This window comes from Ciona robusta, chromosome 10 (genome assembly GCF_009617815.1).
Source record: "Ciona robusta chromosome 10, ASM961781v2".
NCBI lineage: Eukaryota > Metazoa > Chordata > Ascidiacea > Phlebobranchia > Cionidae > Ciona > Ciona robusta.
Window position 1 is genome coordinate 7,797,896 of NC_143244.1, and position 22,578 is coordinate 7,820,473.

The 22,578-nt window shown below is 34.1% G+C and overlaps 4 protein-coding genes across 6 annotated transcripts; 2 read left to right on the plus strand and 2 right to left on the minus strand.

The window, feature by feature from the left end:
- Positions 1 to 440: 440 nt before the first annotated feature.
- On the plus strand, positions 441 to 6,664 carry LOC149730405 (solute carrier family 35 member H1-like). 2 transcript variants are annotated; one of them, XR_016385794.1, is made up of 9 exons: positions 441 to 662; positions 969 to 1,116; positions 1,508 to 1,571; positions 1,864 to 1,936; positions 2,241 to 2,409; positions 2,687 to 2,770; positions 3,171 to 3,335; positions 3,872 to 3,995; positions 4,090 to 6,664. XR_016385794.1 is itself a non-coding variant. In XM_089886037.1 (9 exons), the coding sequence occupies exons 1-9, from the start codon at positions 525 to 527 to the stop codon at positions 4,194 to 4,196; spliced, it is 1,083 nt and encodes a 360-aa protein (XP_089742163.1). In that variant the 5' UTR covers positions 442 to 524; the 3' UTR covers positions 4,197 to 6,664. The 2 variants fall into 2 exon arrangements, 1 of the variants encoding a protein (XP_089742163.1); XM_089886037.1 differs by having other exon boundaries at positions 442 to 662; positions 3,171 to 3,346.
- On the minus strand, positions 4,456 to 16,245 carry LOC149730406 (TNF receptor-associated factor 6-like). Its single transcript, XM_089886011.1, has 13 exons — positions 15,424 to 16,245; positions 14,813 to 14,945; positions 14,155 to 14,302; positions 13,679 to 13,840; positions 12,447 to 12,521; positions 11,530 to 11,607; positions 10,528 to 10,698; positions 9,883 to 9,970; positions 9,440 to 9,632; positions 8,346 to 8,462; positions 7,901 to 7,990; positions 7,456 to 7,633; positions 4,456 to 7,232 (listed from the first exon to the last, which is right to left on the minus strand). Exons 1-13 carry the CDS (start codon positions 15,512 to 15,514, stop codon positions 7,017 to 7,019), a joined length of 1,740 nt encoding a protein of 579 aa, XP_089742137.1. The 5' UTR covers positions 15,515 to 16,245; the 3' UTR covers positions 4,456 to 7,016.
- A 55-nt stretch (positions 16,246 to 16,300) lies between these two features.
- On the plus strand, positions 16,301 to 19,269 carry LOC149730407 (peroxiredoxin-like). Of its 2 annotated transcripts, XM_089886051.1 has the most exons (6): positions 16,301 to 16,473; positions 16,754 to 16,962; positions 17,443 to 17,682; positions 18,166 to 18,331; positions 18,848 to 18,922; positions 19,095 to 19,269. In XM_089886051.1, exons 1-5 carry the CDS (start codon positions 16,432 to 16,434, stop codon positions 18,896 to 18,898), a joined length of 708 nt encoding a protein of 235 aa, XP_089742177.1. In that variant the 5' UTR covers positions 16,301 to 16,431; the 3' UTR covers positions 18,899 to 18,922; positions 19,095 to 19,269. The 2 variants fall into 2 exon arrangements, with proteins under 2 accessions (XP_089742177.1, XP_089742176.1); XM_089886050.1 differs by lacking the exon at positions 19,095 to 19,269 and having other exon boundaries at positions 18,848 to 19,061.
- LOC149730408 (peroxisome biogenesis factor 10-like) lies at positions 19,059 to 22,129 on the minus strand. The gene is made up of 3 exons (XM_089886041.1): positions 21,844 to 22,129; positions 20,595 to 20,749; positions 19,059 to 20,048 (listed from the first exon to the last, which is right to left on the minus strand). The coding sequence occupies exons 1-3, from the start codon at positions 21,920 to 21,922 to the stop codon at positions 19,431 to 19,433; spliced, it is 852 nt and encodes a 283-aa protein (XP_089742167.1). The 5' UTR covers positions 21,923 to 22,129; the 3' UTR covers positions 19,059 to 19,430.
- Between the last annotated feature and the right edge of the window lie 449 nt (positions 22,130 to 22,578).

Here is a 22,578-nt window from a genome sequence, read left to right on the forward strand (position 1 = left end):
CCTAAATAGCGAGGCCAGAATAGACACTAACATTTTAATTAGTAACGTTCCGAATGAATGAACTTATTTATCCTTGCGTGGCGAGGCAACGACAGTCGTTATAACATGAGTATTCTGTTTCATAATCCACATAGAAAATGACACTGCTTACAAGTTGACTATGGGTTAGACCTTATTTTGTTTGTAAAAAACTGACGCAGAAAACTCATACAGTACAAATATAAATTTATTTACTTTTTTAAAATTCTTACCAGTTAAATCTATAATAATTTCTCTGTAGAAATATTTGGTTTCCAACCTTTTATAAACTACGTGCACGTTTAGTGACGTTGTAGTACTTGTGGTATGTCAGCTGATTGAAAGTTAATTTAAACTTTTGAAAGTTGTTGTATAACTTGTATACACGTTAGATAATAATAAGAAGGATTTAAATACACAAATGTAAGTTCGCAATAATAAATTTTATTCAATTTAGGTACAAAACAATAGAATTCGTTTTTTTACAGTGGCATGTGTTGAATTAAATGCGTACTGATGCAAAAACGAAAACTACCGTTTGTGGGACCGGTATTCTAGCAACTGCTGTTAAAACAATCTGTCTTGTGTCAGTATATTATGTTTTCTCAATCGGTCTCACGTTTTATAATAAATGGATGTTTAAGGTATTTATTATTGTTTCTGTTATATGTATTATTAAAAACACCAAAAACAATCACCCACAAAGTTACATACTTTGTAACTTCTGACCTGCAAGCGTGCACCAGGTGTATGAATGAAACACCTGTGTTATAATGAATGTCGTTTTCCCCCATGAGAGGATAAATATGTTACATACGTGGTAACTCAGAAGCGAGCACGATGTGTATGAAACAGAACACCCGTGTTTTAATGAATGTCGTTGCTCCGTTGTGCGTTAAATCAATTTTATTGTTGACCCATAAACCTTCAAATTATCTTTTACTTTGCAGAGATTCCATTACCCTTTGATGACAACATGCATCCATTTCCTTACAATTTTCATTTTGTCTGAAATTCTACGAAATGTGTTTCGAGTTTGCCGAGAAAATTCCCCAACATTAGATTGGAAAACATATGCAAGTAAAGTTTTCTTAACAGGTAGACATTGTATTTCTAAATGTTGTTTTTTTTGTTTTATCAACGCTTATGTTATTGTACAAGTTGCATTTTTTAGTGATAACATGGCTGTCTTATTGTGCAACAGCTTTCACCAGTGCTTATGCATTGTACCAGTGGTAGAGTTTTTTAATAAAACACGAGTGTCTTATTTTATTGTGCAACAGTTGTAGTTGCTTCATACACTACTTGCTCACCTTTACATGCGTGTGAATCTTTCTACTCTATATTATATGGGTGAGGTTCTATAGCATGACACGCTAGAGTTGGCTAATTACCCCAACACCGTGGGGTGCTACGCATGGACCTCACTTGCTGTTATAATATATAGGCTATGTAGTGCAAAAACTTTAATCATATTTTCCATCTACAGGTGTTGCAAGTGCCTTAGATATTGGATTATCAAACTGGAGTTTCGTTTTTATCACCGTTTCTCTGTAAGTTGCAAATCTTACAAATCTTAAATATATAATTCTGATGGATACCATTAGCACATACTATCCTATATTTCACAATCGTCTGTTAAACAAAGAACACACAGTCGAACGCTCTTTTACAGTCGTATGGATAAGGACAAGGTTATATAATTCTGTCAACATTTATTGTTTACTACAAAATGGAAAGGTAACCACCTATCTTTTCCCAACCTACTATATATATATATATATATAATATATAATATATACAGATATGAATACGATATATTAATAATATGTCCTTTTGCTGCAGATATACGATGGTCAAATCGTCAGCAATCATTTTCATTCTTGGATTTTCTATTCTTTTGCGGATTGAAAAACCTGTAAGTTGTTGATTAAATGAATGGATGAAAAATGTAACTGAGTTACCCTTTATGTAACTTTGTGGGTGATTAATATTATGTTTTTGTGGCCTCCTTGAGTGCAACTTTTGGCACGCCATGGGACCTGGGATTTAGGCCAAAATTGGCCTATTATCCAACATTGTATATGCACATTCTACATGGGATTTGGGATTTAGACCAGAGGTGACTCATTACCCCAACATTGTATATGCACATTCTATTCTGTATGGGTTAGTGTCATCACCTTGTTAAACACAGCTCTAACAGTTCATTTTATTCTCAGAGATTTTCTCTTGTGTTTGTCGTTCTTCTCATTTCATCAGGTTTGTTCATGTTTGTGTTTGAATCAACCCAGTTTAATCTTGAAGGATTCATCCTCGTGTTATCGGCTTCATTTATTGGTGGAATCAGGTGGACATTAAGTCAAGTTCTTACACAAAAGAAAGAACTAGGTAAAAGTTTTGATAATTTCAGTAATTTTGTTGTAGTTTTATTAATTTTAGTGATTTTTTTCTTAATTCAGGAATGCAAATGGTGTTTTTTTTTAAACACTCTGAGAGCTGAACTTAGTAGGGCAACAAAAAGCTGCCGTCTTTTACTTTAGAGAAACAGTAATCAAGTAAAAACACCAATGAAAAAAATAATAAATTATAAAATTTTGTGTAAATAGTGCCAGGTAACATCAGAACAGGAACAAATAAATTATAAAGTTAAGCTTTTGTGTTGCAGGTTTAGGAAACCCAATTGATTTGCTTTACCATCTTCAACCAACCATGTTTATTGCTCTGTTTCCTTTAGCTTTATACCAAGAAGGTATTTATAAAACTGTGGGGTAACATGGGACACGTTTAGCACATAATATCTCATATTTCTTATTCGCTTTCTTAGCTTCATACCAAAAAGGTTGAAATTATTTTATTGATCTGTTTGTAGTTTTTAAAACTTTGTTTTACAATTGTATTAAATATTGAAGTCGCAAACTGTTGTTACAAAAAACAAAAATGGTCAGTCACAAAGTTATATGATACATAACTTGTAAGCGGGTACAAGGTGTATTTCAGTAATTTATATAATGTTTATATGATCATTTATTTAGTGATTTATTTATAGGTTTTATATTATATAAGCATCCAGTCTGCTCTGCCACTTTAGATAAAAAACTCATTTCCAGTAATTCATATAATTATTTATTTATAGATATTTATTTTTCTAGGTTTATCTTTTTTTCTCTCGGGTCATATTTTTGGTGGCAAAACGTTCTCTGACATTGCGTTATCAGTTACAATGATATTATGCGGAGGTGCCATCGCGTTCATGCTGAGTTGCTCTGAGTATTTATTGTTGTGCAATACGTCATCACTTACACTTTCTGTATCAGGTATTTTAAAAGTAAGTATGTTTAATTATACCAATCCTTCTCAACCCCTGGGTCACCATTTGATTTGGTTTGGTCGCCTACTACCGTGGTTCACAAAGCTTACCCAAATATCTGTGCATATTTCTTAGACTGTTGTTGCAAAAGTTTTGCCCACGAAGTTGTATATTAGTAACTCGTAAGTGGTCCTGTTACGTGGCTTAGTGGTTGGGTGATTTCTCATAACCAAAGGATACCGGGTTTAATGCTCGATGTTGCTATTGTGGGTATAAGTGACCTTGAGCAAGAACCTAACAATGATTGTTCCAATGCAGTGGATTGCATAACTTATGGGTTGTACAACCTTTAGTGTAGAGGTGATAGGCCAACTCTGAGTGAGGCATGCCAGATCCTTGGCATGCCTCACTGTAGGACTGTAGGCCCTCACCCTCATACAATAGAAACTGAAAGCAGGCATAAGGTGCAGTTAAGCCACCCCATATGGCGTGTAATGTGGCACCCATGTTACAACTCAGTGGATAAATAAGTTTCATTTCCAGGAAATCATGACATTATTGTTGGCAACCACGTATAACGGAGACCATCTTACCCCTTTAAACTGGGGTGGGTTCATTGTATGTTTGCTTGGGATATGTTTGCATGTTTACCTCAAAGTAACAGCAGGTAACTATGTGTGTTCTCATGGTATAAAAAGAAAGAAAATTGTTCTAATTAGTGTCAAAAAAGTAACAATAATTTATCTGAACCGTTAACGCAGGTACCAAGGATAAAGTTGACGCTTCGTTGGAAATGAAATTATTACCAAACGTTGGACCATCTGATAGTGGGAGTGAGGATGAGATATTTACTTCTGTTAGGAGATAATACAACTTATATTTGTGCCATGTATTGACTGCAGGGGCGTATTCAGGGGGTATATGGGGGACTGGACCTCCCCATTTCCGTGAAAAATCATACACCATTTTATATTGATACAGGAAGGGCCTAGACCTTTAGGCGACAAACCTGGGGTGGCAGGGTAGGCAGGCCAACCCTAGAATTTTCTGCACTGCTTTAATCAGTAAACATAGCAACCATATTTGTTTCATAGGAATGTGCGCATAACTATCCATACTCCCCTGTGTTTTAAACAATTTGCTGCCTATGTCTGTACCCTGGGCCCTCCTGTTTGTAGAGAACATGAAATTTGCAGCACATCTGGGTTTCGTGTTTCATGTAAACAAATGTTTCAAAATAGAGTTGGTCCCCAATGTAAATTGTGGATACGAACAAACTATCGACACATTAACAATATATATATTTCTAATTCATCATTTGTTTATAGAAACAACTATATTTCTAACAAAATGGAGTTGCACCTCAAAATGTATATTCCTAGATACGCCTCTGACTGAATAGTACAATTGTTTTTACTTCTACTTTAGTGTTTAAATTATTGTGTATGAAGTGCAATACATGGTGTGCAACAGTGCAACTTAACCACTGGATCACCATTTGATTTGGTTGGGTCGCCTACTACAGTGGTTCACAAACCCTTTTGAATGTTATTGTAAAAGTAAAATCATTTTAATGAATGCTTACAACAGTTGTGTGAAATGTAGTTTCGGAAATTAGATCGCCAAAGTTTTGTTATTAATTTATGTTTAATTTTTGTGTTATACCAAAAAAAAGGTTTAGAAACACTGTGTTGCAAAATTAATTTAAGTAATTTCAAAGCACATTTTCAAGTTTTCACTTTAACTGCCTTTGTACTGACTATACATTGTATTGTTTAAACATGTTGTCTAAACAATTTTGCTCAATTTAAAGTTTAAATTATAGAACATTGAATTAAATTATTGGTTCATTGAAAGATATCAATATTCAGAGAAGTTTGAAGTAAGACAGAGTTTTTTAAGCTGTCATGTATTCATCACATTTTTGATGTGGGATAATATTATTATTAGCACTTAGCAGCTTTTTGTGTAATGAATGGTTTATCTTATTTATTTTGGCGTGGCGGAAAACGACAGTCGTTATAACACAGGTGTTCTGTTTTATACACCTCATGCCCGCTTACAAGTAAGGGCTGAAGTAAATGTATTGGGGTAAAGGGAAACTAAAACCCTGGCCCCATGACATGCTTTGTGTTGAGATGTTATTGCAAATAGAACCTCACACTTGTAAAATTTCAAACTATGGTTTTTAACAGATAATAAGCCAACTCTGGCTTACACCCTAGAAATGATGACTTGCCTTTCTCTAAAACCTGACGTATATTGATTGAGTTTTAATAAGATCTTTTGAATTTCAAGGTCAAATATACCGATCATGGTAAAATCAACAATATTCTCCCTAAAATAACCATTGCAATTATGCTGACAGAATGTATTTGGCAATACAATTTCTCCAAGTATATTTGTGGAAGGGAAACGTGCACAGTGTTGGGTTGGGTCTTATCCTTACCAAGGTAAGAACAATGCATTCATATACATAGACCATGCTAGTGTTGGTCATAGTACATATTGTTAAGCTTGTACATGACAGTGTATGGTGGCGGTAATGCTGTTATTTATTAAGTGCTTCTCAACCTTCTGCAAAGACCCAAGTATTATCCGTAAATTAATAGCAAAGCTTTGGCAATGGAATTTTTTAAAGTAGATTTCAAACATTTTTTCGTAAGCATACAATATGAATAACGATTTAGCCAAAAAACCAGCAGAACAAACTTCAGGAGTCGCCGAGAGTTTACCAATTTTACTCAAAGTACTTTATGTATTATACTATTAACGGTGAAGGGCTCAGAAAATTATAGGAGGATAAAACACCTGTGAGCAGAAAGTTTGGGAATGTGATTTAACAATAATTTCCGAAACTACATTTTAGATAACTTTTGTATGGTTTATGATCCACTGTAGTAGGCGACCCACCCAAATCAAATGGTGACCGAGGGGTTGAGAAGCACTAAATTGTGGTTATCAGTATATATTTATCACAAAACGTAGCACAGAAATACAGTTGGTATTTTTAAATGGCAAGCCAGTTTACTGTGGTGATGGAAAACTGAGTCTAAACAGGTTTTACAAACAAAGTATAATCGCATGATAACAACAAATAAAGCAACAATAGATGGCAACTTGTAATAAACTTAATGCACAAACAGATTGAAACATCATATTATTTATAGATTTATAACAACATGACTTCTGCCCACGGTTATACTTGCTGGTATATTACATTGTGTAACGGGAATGAAACTGCGTGGACATTAAACACTGGAGGAAAAAACAATAAACATAAATAAACACTATTGTAGACGCGTTACAATGATATAGTTATAGGTTGTTTAAAAATAGTTCAAAAATCTGGCCAGGAAAATGAGTAAAAGAAATATAACAGGTGAGACGCCATTAACGGTCCAATCAACAAAGGACAGTAATGGATGAAATGTTGATAACGTTCAGATCAACCAGATAATAGGTGAAATAATAATTGAACTAAAACTATAAAGCCCCGTCTACATTCAAGATGCACAGCATAAGTTCAAAAGTTTGTTAACAGTTTGTTTTATTAAGTTGTAAAGTTTTGGCAGACATACAAAAATTACAGGAGGAGATAATGTATTTAAATGAAACTGACATAATTATAATTCTCTCAAATAAAAAATAAAATTCAGATAAAAATAAAATTTTGCAAGTTTTAGTTTTATTGAAGAGAAAGTTCATAAACGTGGACCTGAGCTTTTATAACAAGCGTGTCTGATTTAATAAATCCTTCAGTTTCGATTAAATTAAGTGGCAAGAAGTCTATGTAGCCGTATCCCTTCTGGTTGCGCTCGGTTATAGGACGCTGGAAAGCCATTAAGTTGGCTCGCGATTCCAACATTTCAGACACGTGCGCCCGCTGTGATGGCAACTCTTTCTGGAAAATGTATTTTGTTATTTAGAAACGCTGTAGTAATGCGTGTCTTTCTGGAAAAACGTTTTATTTAATTTAAAAAAACCAGTAACGAAGTAATAAGCGTTTGATTTGTAAAGTAAAGTAACACCTGTAAAATAACGACTGTTGTTGCCACGCCATGCAAGGATAAATAAGTTACATTCATTTAATCAATCTGTTTTGTTAAAATCAAAAACCTCATTACCTGGTTTATAACAGTGAGTGTGATTGAACCACAGAAAGGCCAAGGTAACACATCATCAAAATCTCCTTTCATGAGATGAACAAATAAGGAAAGATGGGTTCCTTGTGCGCTTTCCACCCCGTCAAGGTTGGCACGGATACACATCCTATAACCTTGGGGACTTGTGTAGAAACCTGGGCTGGAGTGGTCGTGCGTTTAAGTTTAAATAAACAACAAAAAACAAAATGTTTTAAAGTTTACAACAACACATAAACTTTAAAAGATTTTTTGTTAATACCAAAAATAAATCGGTAATAATAATTAAAATATTTGGTGTGTTTTAGTTTAAAAACAAAATCTTTTAAAGCTAAAAAAACAAACTTTGAACAGTTATTTTCCAATAAGCTTTATGCCAATGTTGTTTTCTTATAAAGCAGTTCCCAAATTAATTATAAAGTTCACATACCTGTGTAAGACTGGCATTTCACCGAGACACGCTGCTCTGCGTAATTGTGCGTAATCTTTAATTTTCCAATAATATAATCCATTGCAGCATCTGTAATATATAATATACATACATATCTATATATATAAAACCCTCTAAAACATACATATATTATATATACATAGACCTATATATCTGTAATATATAATTGAGTACCACACTAAATGAAATGTTAATTCCGGGTTCAAATTATGTATTTTTTATTCAAATATTCGCAAAACATTTCCGGGCTCTCAACTTTCTAGCCTAACTTTAAATATTGTATGTAATCATTTATATACAACACATACACATATACACACACATATATACACACATATATACACACATATATATATATATATACATATACATACATATACAGTATATACATACAGTATATACTGTATAGACTGCTCATTCATACCTCAACTCCTGGTTATCAATCCTTTGTTCCATCCCAGTCAGTCTGTTTTGAATATCTTTGATTTGTAATATTTGCGTTTCCATCTTCGCCATCAGTTCACGCACGTGGTGGTCAAGTCTGGCGATGAATTAGAAAGATAAAGGGTTGGGGTTGTGGTACTGTGGTTAGATTGCTAACCTAAGGATACTGGGTTTAAAGCTTGGTGCTGCTACTATTGTGGGCAGCCAGAAAAAAAATAAGGGGGGTGTTTTAATCAAAAAATTTTTCAAAAACATTTTTTAAAAAATTTTTTTAAATAACTTTTTTTGGGGGTTTAAAAGCCCCCCCCCCTGGCTGCACCACTGATTGTAGGCGTATGTGTCCTTGGGCAAGACACTTAACGGCAATTGCTTCAACCCAGTGATTATTAATGGGTTGTTCAAATTATTATACGGAAAAACAATCACCCACAAAGTTACATACGTGGTAACTTGTAAGCGGGCACAAGGTGTATGAAACAGAACACCTGTGTTTTAACGACTGTCATTAGAGATAATCCCGATAGACAACCACTTACATAAAGTAACCATCCATGATATATCTTGCTTAAACTTAATATTTGCCCCATTACTTGACAGGAATACAGCTTAGTAGTTTCAGTTTACAAACTTATCAACAATAATCAAATAACGAGGACTTTATTGTAGTAAATGTGTGAGAAAATATGGAAATAGGATCAGGCATATAGAGATAGGGAGGAAGTAATTTAAAGGAAAGCTGGAAACTAAAGCTGTTGAGAAAAAATATGGAAGCAGACTCAAACATAATCAGGTAGCAAATTAAATAAATCTTCATACAAGCTAAAGCTGCCACAAAGCTTTCTTAAAGTAAAAGACGCAGCTTTTTCGAGCTTCCCTACTTAATCAATCTCTCGGAGTATTTCTGACTTGTTTGATTGCCAAGCACAGGTTTTATAATACAAGCTAAAATATGATTTGAAAAAGCGGTAATAGATCTAAGACGACAACAAAGTTATTAATAATTAAACTAATACAATACCAGTATACACAATTACTTGTAGGTAACATTTTCTCGGACAAAACTTGTCCACCCACCTGACAATTTTCCCGTCCTGGTCCGTTTGTTTGTTCACCATCATCGTTAGATGGAGATGGTTGTTCAGTGGTTCCCCTGTCGCCCCCACTAGTGGAGATGAAGCACTGGACGACGATGCTGACGAAACCATTGCTTCTTCCCTTCGTTTGTTCTCAACTTTGATCCGGTCAATTTCATCAATTTCATCGTTTTCTAAATCAAGGTTTTTAAATTTAAATTTTTCGGTAAAAACTTTTTTTCCAAATTTGACCTTTTGTTCAAAATTTCACTTGTTTGTTTTAGATATATTTAGATATACAATTTAAAAAGTAAATTTTTATTTAAAAATGGACGTTCACATGTTTTATTTTACATTTTTTATCCACAAATGGACTTTTTATGCTAAATTTAACATGAAATTGTTCAATATTTCCCAAATAATTGGTAACTTATTAATCCACACCTGAAGCAGCTTCATGATTGGGGGAATAAATGTTTCCATCGGAAATATTGACGGATTCAAATCTAAGGCGATCAGAAACAGTGGCGTCCTAGGTAGAAGAAAGTATAAATTATTTACGTAAATATTTATTAAATTAGTTCAACATTTTTGCAGCAATTTTTAAACATAAATTAATACCAAAACTTCACCGACCCAACTTTTGAAATTACATTCCACATAACTTTTGTAAGCATTCAATAAAATGATCCAACTTTTACAATAACGGTCTAAAGGGTTTGAAATATTATTTTAGTTCATTAATTTAATTGCAGCAAAACATTTTTAAACAGAAATTTTCAAACTTTTAGTTTCCAAAAGATTGCTAGAACCCAATTGTCAACAATAGATTGTCTAAATTGTCAGCCATACATTAAAGCAAAACAATTAAAAACAACAATCAGCCACAAAGTTGCACACTTGGTAACTCGTAAACACAAGGTGTATGAAACCACCATGTATAAATAAACATCCAATAGTATAAAGTAAATATTAGCGGAGAACCTTATAACATAACATAATATAATAAATATTACTTCTAATAAAAACATAAAAACAGCATCTTTTAAAATAGATACCACCAAATAATGCAATACATATAAATATTACCGTAGATTCATTCTCCTTTGCTGTTGTTTTGTCGAGTTTTAATTTGGCAACTTTTAAGCTTTCTTGAAGCTCGTCGTTTTGTTTTTGTAAATTCATGATAAAACTTAGTAAATATTGGAGGTGAATTTGAGTTGTATTCTCCATATGTGTCTTGATGTCGTGACGGGGGTACTGCGAATATTTTCACCAATGTTTTAAATTGTGTTTTACAAAACATTCAAAAAAAATGTCCATAACCCGAAAGTTAGCACCCTGGCAAAATATTATTATAAATGACACAGTTTTTTTTATTTATCTCTTCAAATATAGCAGGAAAATGAAATTATTAAAACAACGAAGAGAGGAAATTAACAGTAAAAAAACAGTCGATAAAACACGCTTATGAAAAGCAGATTAAAATATTGAATAAAACTGCGACTTAAACCCAACACCCAGTTGAAACAGACAACTCTAAGTAGACAATATTAAGTTAAGCGGTTTTCGGTTACAATTCTTGTTTTAATTAATCTTATCTTTTTTCTATTATCCAAAAGATAAATAAAAAATATGTTTTGTAATTTTTGTAGGGGTTGGGGTGTTTTGAAGGTTAAGATAAGAAATTGTTAATTTTGAGTTTTTATCTTTGTTTGGCATATAACTAGTTAATTGTTATTGTACGATGTATTATGACTTTACTAGTTTTGTGTAAACAATCACAAATAATTAGCATAATATGACTGATAAGCTGCATATGCGTATACAGTTTCCAATGCTTATCTAAGTCTCTTATATTAATAACATAAGAGATATATTTCAAACATTATCTGGTTGATCTGCAAGTTTTTAACATTTTACCCATTACATTTGATTTTTGCTGTAATTTAATAAAATGTATATATATATACATATATATGTATATGTGAGATTCTCTGTACATTACATATGCTTGAACAGTTGTCCATACATATATTATATACATTTAACATACAAACATATACATACACATATATATATATTATGTACCTGTTGATGGCATCCTACTTTATCAAACACACATTTAATTGGAGCTTGCGGGCATTCACTGCTCATGTGTTGTTTTAACTGTAACATATAACAATGTAAATAAACAGTTTATACATATATACATAATATATAGTACTGTGGGGTAAAGTGGGATAACGTTAGCACATGAATACCATATTTGTTGATTATGTTTTTATTTAACAGTAAAACAACAAATGGGGAGTAACAGTTAAATGGGCATATATATTACTATAAATATAAAAAGTTAACACTTATTGAATAAAATGTGTTACATCCAATTAGCGTTATATATTTGATTTAAGAGGCATATTTGCTGTTGTAATTAAAGAAAAGTCAAAAATCCTATTTAGGATTTGAAATACATATTTTGTATTTGTGAGGTCACGCCATGGAATTTAGGCCTAAGTTGGCTTATTACCTCTTTGTAGTACATATAGTTTAATCACAGACACAAAAGCCATTCAATGGACATTTCATTAACTTTCTACACTATATAATTGGTGTATCAGTTGTCATATTACCGTTGACATATGTTATAACTCCTTTCCTGTTACTTAAACTTAATTGACCATTATAGTGACAATTATAAAGTCGAAATACCATAATTATCTATTCTACATTACATTAAACGCCATACAACAGGATGCATTAGTGAAACCTAAGCAACTTTGAACCTTGATTAATTAAATTAAACTTTAAATTTTAAAGTTGCTACTTTTTGTTTCTGGAAAAAAAAAGTCAAAATTTTATAAAAAATTTTTTTTTAGTAAATTTGCTTTTGGGTAACCTTTGCATTCGTAAATTAATGAAAACAAAATTCATCATGTAGAATCATAGAATCTAGCTAGCAAAATAAGAAAAAAGTAACTTATTTAAATGTAGAAGTAGGAACTGACTTTATATCTTTTAACTTCATGATTGCAATGTTCACATAGCACAGGTTCGTATTGTTTACATTCTTCCTCGTGTTCCTATAGTGGAGAATGTGTTAACTGACTTAAGTTGTGGTTATAGGTTAATGGTAGTGTTACAGCTTATTTATTCAAGTGTTTGATATTTCATAAAAAGACACAGGTTTAATAATATACATTAAATTTAAAGCTGCCACACAGCTTCCCTGAAGTAAAAAAGGCAGATTTTTGAGCTGCCCTACTTAGTCAAGCTCTCAGAGTATTTCTGACGTGTTTGATATTCAAATTGTTAAACACAGGTTTTATAAATAATTATATATAAATTTTTCATTCCAGATTCAGCACATATGTCTACAATATATATATTGAAACAATAGGTAAATTTATAGGCCTGGTATTTAATCTTAAAGCATAAGAATACTACATTTAAAAAATATAAAAATATATCTATATATATATACATATATAAGCAAAATTTTATAAATTTGTGCTTTAATTGTGTGTTGAGTCAATATTAATTTCCTACAAAAACTGGGAGTGTTTCAACTCTTAAGTGATTTAAAGGCACGACGATTAAATATTAATGTCTAGCATTTAAATGCTCTTAGCATTTGGTTTGCAGGATTTGTATGCATTCAACGTTTGATTTTCTATGCTGTCTAGATTCTATTGTTAAATTAAAATACAGATAACGTTACACATATGGGGTGTTGTATAGCTGTAATTAATATGCAAATTAAGCCTTGCTAACGCCTAATTCAACTCTGCCTGTTATCAATCATTTATCCACGCGTTGCAACTCAGAGTTATAACACGAGTGTCATGTTTCACACCATATGTATTTTGACACAACGTTCACAGTTTAAACTTTTACAGATATATTCTATATGGGTGAGGTCCTACAAAAAGGATCCTGGGACATAGGCCAGGGTTGGCCTATTATCCCAACATTGTATATGCACATTCTATTAAGGTGAGGTCCTACAGCAAGGCACGTCATAGGACCTGGGATTTAGGTCAGAGTTGGCCCATTACCACAACATTGTATATGCACATTCTATTCTATATGGGTGAGGTATGGGTGAGTGTGGCCCACCATGGGAGACAAGATTTAGGCCAGAGTTGGTCCATTACACTAACATAGTTGGCCTGTTATCTAGGTGCTACGACCCATTCAACAACTGCTGGTTAAAACAAGAATAAAATCATTTTCTCACCTTTTCTGCAGAGAAAGCATATTCCTGTTGGCATGTTGGGCAAGTCACAGGTCTATTTGGACACTGGCTTGTCTCATGGTGCACCAAGTCTTGTTCTAACAACTCCAAACCACAGCCATTCTTGCATGGTGTTCTCCTATGTGGGCACTTTGCTATGTGGTTCTACACCAAAAAATACAAGTTAAATAAATGAACATTAAAGGGCTTAAAAATTATGGGAGGCTGGAAATTAAAGCTGCCACAAAGCTCCCATAGGGTAAAAGGGGCAGCTTTTTCGAGCTGTTCTTCTAAGTCCAGCCCACAAGATTATTTCTGACTAAGCAAACTTCTTGCACAACAGTAACCTCTCAAACAAACCCACAACAGGCACTTTTTGCAGTCAAAGCAGCTTTTCTTAATATTTAACTTTTAGGGTCAATTTTTCAGAGTAAATTAATTATTCCAACAAAAACAAAGTAACAACAAAACCAATGCACCTTAATATTGCGCAATTCCACAACCAAATCACATCCAATGTTGGGACATTTTGCTTTCAAGTCCAAAACCTCCCTGTGAGCTGAGCGATCTTGGAAAAGTTGGTTGGAAAACAATGTTATTTGGTCAACTGGGCAACTGGCTTTGCTTCTATAAAATAAAAACATTGTTAGAAATAGAAATGACTTTATTTTGTTTCTCCGGTTACGGTAACGAAGGTCAGAGTAATAAACAACTGGCAAACAGCGTAAAAATGGGTAGTTTATCGGTAGAAGTATCGGTAAAGCCACAGTCGTTATAACACGCTTATGGATAAAACAGAAGTCAAAAACCTATTCAAAGGCGTGACCGTTACATAATACAATGTCATAAGATGGAAAGGACTACATGTTCATTAAATATATAAACTGACTCCATTTCCCTTTTAATGCAATGAATGTAGCTAATTTATCCTCATGTGGCCAAAAAACGACAGTAGTTATAACAAAACGACAGTAGTTATGTTCTGTTTCATACACCTTGTGCCAGCTTACAAGTTACCACTTATGTAACTTGTTGGTGATAAAACAATGAATAGAAATAGAAGAAGTAACAGTAAAGGGAAATATTAGACACACTAAAGGTTTAAAAAGTGTTGATATCAAAATAAATAGATTTTACCTGATACAGCGTAATATACACAGATGGCAAAATCTATGCCCACATTCTGTTTGAACAGGATCACGTAATGCCAACAAACAGATAGGGCACATATACTTGTTGTCCAAAGATGGGATGAATTCATAATCATATCCTGCATGTATTGAAAGTTTAATAATAGTTTTTAACTGGTGGATTAACCCCCTTGAGTTTTTATTAGGGAGCTAAGAATTAAATTCTGCTTATTAATGAATGAAAATTGGTTTATTCTCGCGTGGCGGGAAAACGATTGCTGAAGTTGTCAATAAGATTATAGACTTAAGTTCCTTTGTGAAACAAGTCTAACTTATTGGTTGTAATGTTTATATTTTGATTAACAAGCACAAAATTCCAGGGTTTGCCTTTCAAAATTACACATATCGGGTCTACATATATGTATATTTATAAATACATAAGTATTTGTTTTGTGGCAAATTATTATAACCAACAAAACTGTTAAGAAAGTATTTTAATACTCCGTAAAAAAGTTTGGCCCTTGATAATTTTTCATCCAAAAATTTTTAATGTATAATTAATTGTGGTAACATTTAAAAATCCACATTAGCTGTATTGTAATTTAAAGAATGCCTTACCAACTGTTTCATCGTTTATTCCATTCACAGCATCAACGGTGGTTGTAAGATTGTTGTCCATCGAGTTTTCCAAATGGGTTGTCTTCAACATTATTCAGTTTTACTTTAAATGTCAGTAACTATCAAGGGTTTATATTTTTATCATGCTTTTACTAAGTATTAACACTAATAGCTAAATGAACAGTGGGTTTGAAGCAGTTAGATTGATTTAGTTAGGTCGTGTTTTACAGAAGTGATTATTAACCTTTTTACAGTGACCTAAATATTAAACATAAATTAAAAGCAAAGCTTAAGACTGCAGCCATTTAAAATATCAAAACTGCTAGAGCTTTTCGTCTGTACCACACTCACTGCGCCCACTTGCCCGATGCGTTGCCGGAAATATTATGCGACGATTATTTAATAAGAAACCTTTAGCTCAATCTGCTACTATAATCAGGGGAATTCCCGAGGGTTATACTGGATTTTTACATTTCCCAAATAAGTTGCTCGACATTTTATCAAAGTAAACCAACAACGGGTCGAATCGGGTGACTTTGGTATACGCTACCGTTTTAGGTTTGTTTTTTTCTACCTGGTTTGGAGAATTGCCTAAAATGCGTCGTGTTACAAGTAATTGACTGAGTTGTATTTATTTTTACCGCTTTTTATAAGCTTTTTAAGTTAACCAACAACTATATATGTATGGGGGAACTGTACAAAAAACTTTATTTATACAAAGTGCTTCATATGAGCATGCGTTGGAAACCATAAAATGTTACATATGCTTATTATACGTGTGCAATTCTGGGTGTGCGCGCTGCGCAACTTGTGTGTGCGCGTTGTGCAATGTTATGTGCTCAAGAGCGCAAGTGCGCAGTCATACCATAGATACCTTACGTATCTATGGTCATACATGCGCAGTAACAACACGAAACGAAGAAAATTCACTTTTCTATATTCTAACAGAATTTCTTTCTGTAATGTTTTGACTTCTGTTAATTAGAATATACAAATAGTTATTACATCATGTTTATTAATAGATTGGTACACGGGTTTCGACGGACACATGTAAGTGATTGAAAAGATGTAATTTAAGTTTTTTTGAAAAACCTTTATAAAATCCTTTACTAACTTTACAACACCTTGGTATAATATACATCTGCCTAAACATTTTACTAAATTTATGGTGCTTGTAAAGAATCCCCCCCCACCTTATTTGCTAACCACCAACCCCTAACACTTTCCACCAGCCTATTCTGCTATGTACGGGAGGATTCTTCTTTAGTGCCAAATTTATAATTGTAATGTCCTTTTTGCCTGTTTTTTCTTAATTAACCATAAATTACAGACATTGCAGTCCAGTCTTAACCCATGGATCTCAAAATGGAATCCAAACTCAGCCAGTATTTCAACATCATGCAGATCCATGGTTGCCCAGGTAACACAGCCTGCTCCACCATTCAAAGGTATGTCCGTGGTAGAAGGAAAATTCAAGGAAATATCACTTGAAGATTACAAGGGAAAATATTTGGTTCTCTTCTTTTACCCTCTTGATTTGTGAGTAAACTTTCAGCTTGAATTGTCTCAACTTGTTGGCGCGTAATTGCAAATGGTTTATAAAACGCGCAAAACCTGTGTAATTGTTTACTACATATTGAAACAATTAAAACGCGAATTTTCATAGTAATTTTTCGTAAAACATTTTCCTATCCTCTTGGTAACGTTCAACTCTGAGTTAAAGTATATATATATGTTATTTTATAGTAATAGCATACTGGTGCCATTAATATAAAATAATACAACAGTGCCGTTGTACAGGTATTAGAATAAAAATACTTGTTTTGTAACCAGAGGGTACGGGTTCGATGCCCGATGTTGCCAGCATTAGTCACTAATAGGCTGTGCAAGATGGCAGTTATCATAAAATAAGTAAAGTTATATGTTTGCACCAAAACTTGCCAATCTGTATGTGGCAAACATTATTGTAATAGTTTGTTTGTAGTTTTGACGATTAGATCTAACTCAAGCTTTTTCCAGCACTTTTGTTTGCCCCACTGAAATCATCTCATTCAGCGACAAAAGTCCAGAGTTTGAAAAACTTGACACAGCGGTTGTAGGAGCCTCAGTTGACTCTCACTTCAGCCATCTTGCGTGGATAAATACACCTAGGAAACAAGGGGGACTTGGAGAAATGAAAATACCCCTGCTTTCCGATCTTACTAAAAATATATCAAGAGATTATGGGGTGTTGCTGGAGAATGCTGGGATTGCATTGAGGTTTGTGTATTGTTTGTATGTGTGTGTATCGGCCATGGTTTTGGTATCGTGTCTTAGTGGTTAGGTGTTTGTGCTGTAACCAAAGGGTACCGGGTTCGATCCCAGACACTGATACTAAATAGGGTTAATTTATTTGGGCAAGACACTTGACGATAAATGCTCCAAACCAGTGGTCACTAATGGGTTGTAGGTGTTGGGATAATGAACCAACTCTGGTCTAATTCTCAGGTACCATAGCATGCTGCCCTGTGGAACCTTTTTTTGACCAAACCAACAAAAAGTTATCATCATTAATAAAAGTTAAAATTACTTAGTAAAGTGATTTTTCCTCTATATAAACTATACAAAACTCCTTTGATTTAACTTAATTTTAAAGTATTTTTATTTAGTTTTTTACAAAAAGGACTTTTCAAATTTACCACTTAAATTTGGGCTTTTTTAATTAAATTTAATTTAAAAAAAAATCCCATTCATTTCTTACAGAGGGTTGTTCATAATTGATCCATCCGGCACCATAAGGCACGCGAGCGTTAATGATTTGCCTGTTGGAAGGTCTGTTGATGAAGTTTTGAGGTTGGTTCAAGCTTTCCAGTTTGTTGACAAACATGGGGAGGTGTGCCCTGCTAGTTGGACACCAGGATCAAAAACTGTAAGTACGTGGGTGTATGGGAGTCGAGTGTATGAATTGTTGAATGAATGTAACTTATTTATCCTCGCATGGCGGGGCAACGACAGTTGTTATAACACGGATGTTCTGTTTCATACACCTCGTGCCCGCTTACAAGTTACCACGTATGTAACTTATTTATCCTCGCATGGCGGGGCAACGACAGTCGTTATAACACAAGTGTTCTGTTTCATACACCTCGTGTCCGCTTACAAGTATACACCTCGTGTCCGCTTACAAGTTACCATGTATGTAACTTATTTATCCTTGCGTGGCGGGGCAACAACAGTTGTTATAACATGGGTGTTCTGTTTCATTTAACAACTCTCTTAATTCTTTGAATTTTCTTTGTTTACTACCAAATGGGGTGAGAAATAAGAATAAAAACATGCCCCATCTCACCACAGCCCACTATATTAAAACATGTCCCATCTTACCCCAGAACACTGATTTAGTCTGATTATTCTGCTACAACTTTTCATGTAATATTTCTTTCAGATCAAACCAAGTGTGGATGGTTCAAAGACATATTTTGAAGAGGCAAATTAAAACACACATACTGTCAACTATCATGTACAAATTGTATTTATTTTTTGGGTACAAATCGCACGCATTTAATCTTTTGGTTGTATTCAATAAATATACTGTGTACTCTAATGTACACAATTTATTTATTTGGTTGTATCTAATAAATCAATTTAATACAACATAACTATTTAGTATTTATTATTCTTTTTAATCACAGCAGCGAAGACCAAATTCATTAAAACAATGAAGAGAAGGAAATTAGCAGCAAAATAACAGTTATTAAAACCTAGTTTAATTGCAAAATTTTGGCGACCCAATTTCCGAAACTACATTTCACACAACTTTTGTAAGCATGAAATAAAATGATTTTACTTTTACAATAACATTCAAAAGGTCTTGTGAATCACTGTAGTAGGCAGCCCAACCAAAATGTGAAAATATTTTTGAATGAAATTAATAGTAACAGTACTTTTATCAATTTATCATATTGGCGCACTTTTCCAGATTTCTGAATGAAAAATTAGTTTTCGACTGAAGTGTAGGCCCTACTACATTATACACTATTCTGAATCACAACTAAACCAGAAGCAGATATTTTCTCTCTACAGAAAGGGCATTTCGCTTCTGTTTGTAGCCAACTATGAATACAATTCCAACAAAACTGATGGCCACAAATGGTCACTGTGCAGGCTTGGCAGTCATCAAGACAAAATGAGCATTGTGTTGATGTTAATGCTTTAGAATGAGTTGAATTAGAAGTTGCAGGAATTAGATTTAAATTCTGTTTCTTCTTATACCAGTTAAACATAAGCAGGCATACAGACATTAAGGTTTCCAACATAGATAATCTACCAAGGTTTGCAAAATTCTGGCCAGTTTGTGACTTATGATGGGAATAGCTAAGATATTTTATACCCAATAAATGTTTCGGGATAGAATAATAAATACCATTCATGTAAAATAAGCAGAAATGTAATCTGACAAGGAGTTTCAATAACTTTGTTATTTCAGGATTCGTGTCTTGTGTGATAATTTGTACTTTTTTATATTTGTTTAAATAATTGATGAATTGAAGCGATACTTTATTTAAAAGATATGGGGAAATTGAATACAGAGAAATTAAAGCAAGTCTTCTAAGTAAAGAGGGTGTATGTCTCTCTGTGTGATCAACCTGAAGAATAACGTTGTGTTATAATGAACAAGGTTTTAAACCTGTGTTTGATATTTTGGAATTTTAAACACGTCAGAAATACTCTTGCTTGACTAAGTAGGGCAGTTCAAAAAGCTGCCGTCTTTTTACTTTAGTGAAGCTTTGTGGCAGCTTTAATTTGGACGTTAACCCAAAGTTTGAAACTATACAGTGTATCAGTGAGAAGCAATGAACATTTTAGGACCAACATTTTACTGCCACCCAAATTTTACTGGTCATTTGGGGCAGTGTTTTCGTACATTACAGACTAAACCAAATCAATCAGGGTAGCTATATAGTATATATATTTTAATTGGCTGACTGAAATTTTGTTGGTGCGTTTTTACGCTTAGTTTGCTGACTAAAATCCCGTGCAAGAATCATTACTGAAGTTAGGAGTTAAAATCTGCCAACTTAGTTTCAGTAAAGCTACTAAATTAGGCGGATTTAGTTTATTTGGTAAAAATTACAGGTTAGAGCTAAAGGAATACCTCATGTCTTTTACAGCACAATAGTAATCAAAGTCACCTGGATCATGCCTGTATATTCTTCCCCTAATGTTTGTAAGTTACCACCAGTTGTTAAGAAGTAAAACAAAAACTCAGAAACATGATTGATGATTTCACTGCATACAGTTGACAATCTAGGACCCAATACATTATGTGCACTCTCATTCACAAGACCTGGAAAAATAATATGTAAATTATTACTTTATCCTCTCGTGGGCAAAAACAACAGTCGTTAAACACAGGTGTTCTGTTTCATACACCTCGTCCCCGCTTACGAGTTACCACCTTTGTAACTTATTTATCTTCGCATGGCGGGGCAATGACAGTCGTTATAACACGGGTGTTCTATTTCATACACCTCGTGTCCGCTTACGAGTTACCACGTATGTAACTTATTTATCCTCGCATGGCGGGCAACGACAGTCGTTATAACATGGGTGTTCTGTTTCATACACCTCGTCCCCGCTTACGAGTTACCACGTTTGTAACTTATTTATCCTCGCATGGCGGGGGAACGACAGTCGTTATAACACGGGTGTTCTGTTTCATACACCTCGTGCCCGCTTACAAGTTACCACGTATCTAACTTATTTATCCTCGCATGGCGGGGCAATGGCAGTCGCTATAACACGGCTGTTCTGTTTCATACACCTCGTGCCAGCTTACAAGTTACCACATATGTAACTTATTTATCCTCGCATGGCGGGGCAACAACAGTCGTTATAACACGGCTGTTCTGTTTGATACACCTCATGCCAGCTTACAAGTTACCACATATGTAACTTATTTATCCTCGCATGGCGGGGCAACGACAGTCGTTATAACACGGCTGTTCTGTTTGATACACCTCGTGCCCGCTTACAAGTTACCACGTATGTAACTTGTTTATCCTCGCATGGCGGGCAACGACAGTCGTTATAACACGGCTGTTCTGTTTGATACACCTCATGCCAGCTTACAAGTTACCACGTATGTAACTTATTTATCCTCGCATGGCGGGCAACGACAGTCGTTATAACACGGCTGTTCTGTTTGATACACCTCGTGCCAGCTTACAAGTTACCACGTATGTAACTTATTTATCCTCACATGGCGGGCAACGACAGTCGTTATAACACGGCTGTTCTGTTTGATACACCTCGTGCCAGCTTACAAGTTACCACGTATGTAACTTGTTTATCCTCGCATGGCGGGCAACGACAGTCGTTATAACACGGCTGTTCTGTTTCATACACCTCGTGCCAGCTTACAAGTTACCACATACCTACCTTTCAACCAGTTAATATACTGTGTGTCTTTCCGAACGGACACGATTTGCGTAACAACATCTGGGGAACCTAACGCCATTAAATGCAGTCCAAAGTTTTACAACAAGTTTTTAGAAATACTTTTCGGCTGCAAAGATATTTTAGATTTGTACAGGTGTTAAAAAAACTTATATATTCGTTTTTTTGCGCTTAGTGCGACATTAAATAGTTTGGTGCTGGTGTTTGTTTCTTGTTTCAATTGAAACAACGTTAACAGAAAACTGATTTCGACAACGAAACTTTTAAAAGTCGTATAAGCTCTTCTCAAAACAGGGGTTTTACGTTAATTCGGGACAGTACCGAAATAACGGGGAGTAATAAAATGTATTTGAAAAGAAGATAGAACGCAGATCTATTAAATATTCAGAAAACTACGATGTCATTCAGAAAGTCAATGCTTATTCTGTATGTATGTAGCTTCTTACTCTATCCTCGCGTGGCCGGAAAACAACAGTCGTTAAACGCCAGTGTGGTCACTAATGGGTTGTCCAAATTATTAACCATACATAAAAAATATCCCCAAAAAATAATCACCCACAAAGTAACATATACAAGGTAACTCTTTGAAAATTGTATCTGCGCAATTTAATTAATACATTAGGGTTCGAAGGTATAGCCTGCCTGATTGATTCAGCACAGCAGTTAGAAAGTGGTACGTCATATTATCGGAAATTTCGAGGTATAAACTTTTACGTC

Excerpts from the sequence above, each read along its gene's own strand:
- LOC149730405 (XM_089886037.1), top strand. The coding sequence starts at position 525 with ATGCGTACTGATGCAAAAACGAAAACTACCGTTTGTGGGACCGGTATT. Across the intron at positions 663-968 it reads ATAATAAATGGATGTTTAAG|AGATTCCATTACCCTTTGAT; the intron begins GTATTTATTATT and ends TTTACTTTGCAG. Across the intron at positions 1,117-1,507 it reads AAGTAAAGTTTTCTTAACAG|GTGTTGCAAGTGCCTTAGAT; the intron begins GTAGACATTGTA and ends TTCCATCTACAG.
- LOC149730408 (XM_089886041.1), bottom strand. The coding sequence starts at position 21,922 with ATGGCGTTAGGTTCCCCAGATGTTGTTACGCAAATCGTGTCCGTTCGG. Across the intron at positions 20,750-21,843 it reads GTATATTAACTGGTTGAAAG|GTCTTGTGAATGAGAGTGCA; the intron begins GTAGGTATGTGG and ends TTATTTTTCCAG. Across the intron at positions 20,049-20,594 it reads AATATACAGGCATGATCCAG|GTTGATCACACAGAGAGACA; the intron begins GTGACTTTGATT and ends GTTATTCTTCAG.
- LOC149730406 (XM_089886011.1), bottom strand. The coding sequence starts at position 15,514 with ATGTTGAAGACAACCCATTTGGAAAACTCGATGGACAACAATCTTACA. Across the intron at positions 9,633-9,882 it reads CAATCATGAAGCTGCTTCAG|AAAACGATGAAATTGATGAA; the intron begins GTGTGGATTAAT and ends ACCTTGATTTAG. Across the intron at positions 7,233-7,455 it reads CACTCACTGTTATAAACCAG|AAAGAGTTGCCATCACAGCG; the intron begins GTAATGAGGTTT and ends TACATTTTCCAG.
- LOC149730407 (XM_089886051.1), top strand. The coding sequence starts at position 16,432 with ATGTTTATTAATAGATTGGTACACGGGTTTCGACGGACACAT. Across the intron at positions 16,963-17,442 it reads TTCTTTTACCCTCTTGATTT|CACTTTTGTTTGCCCCACTG; the intron begins GTGAGTAAACTT and ends AGCTTTTTCCAG. Across the intron at positions 18,332-18,847 it reads GGACACCAGGATCAAAAACT|ATCAAACCAAGTGTGGATGG; the intron begins GTAAGTACGTGG and ends TATTTCTTTCAG.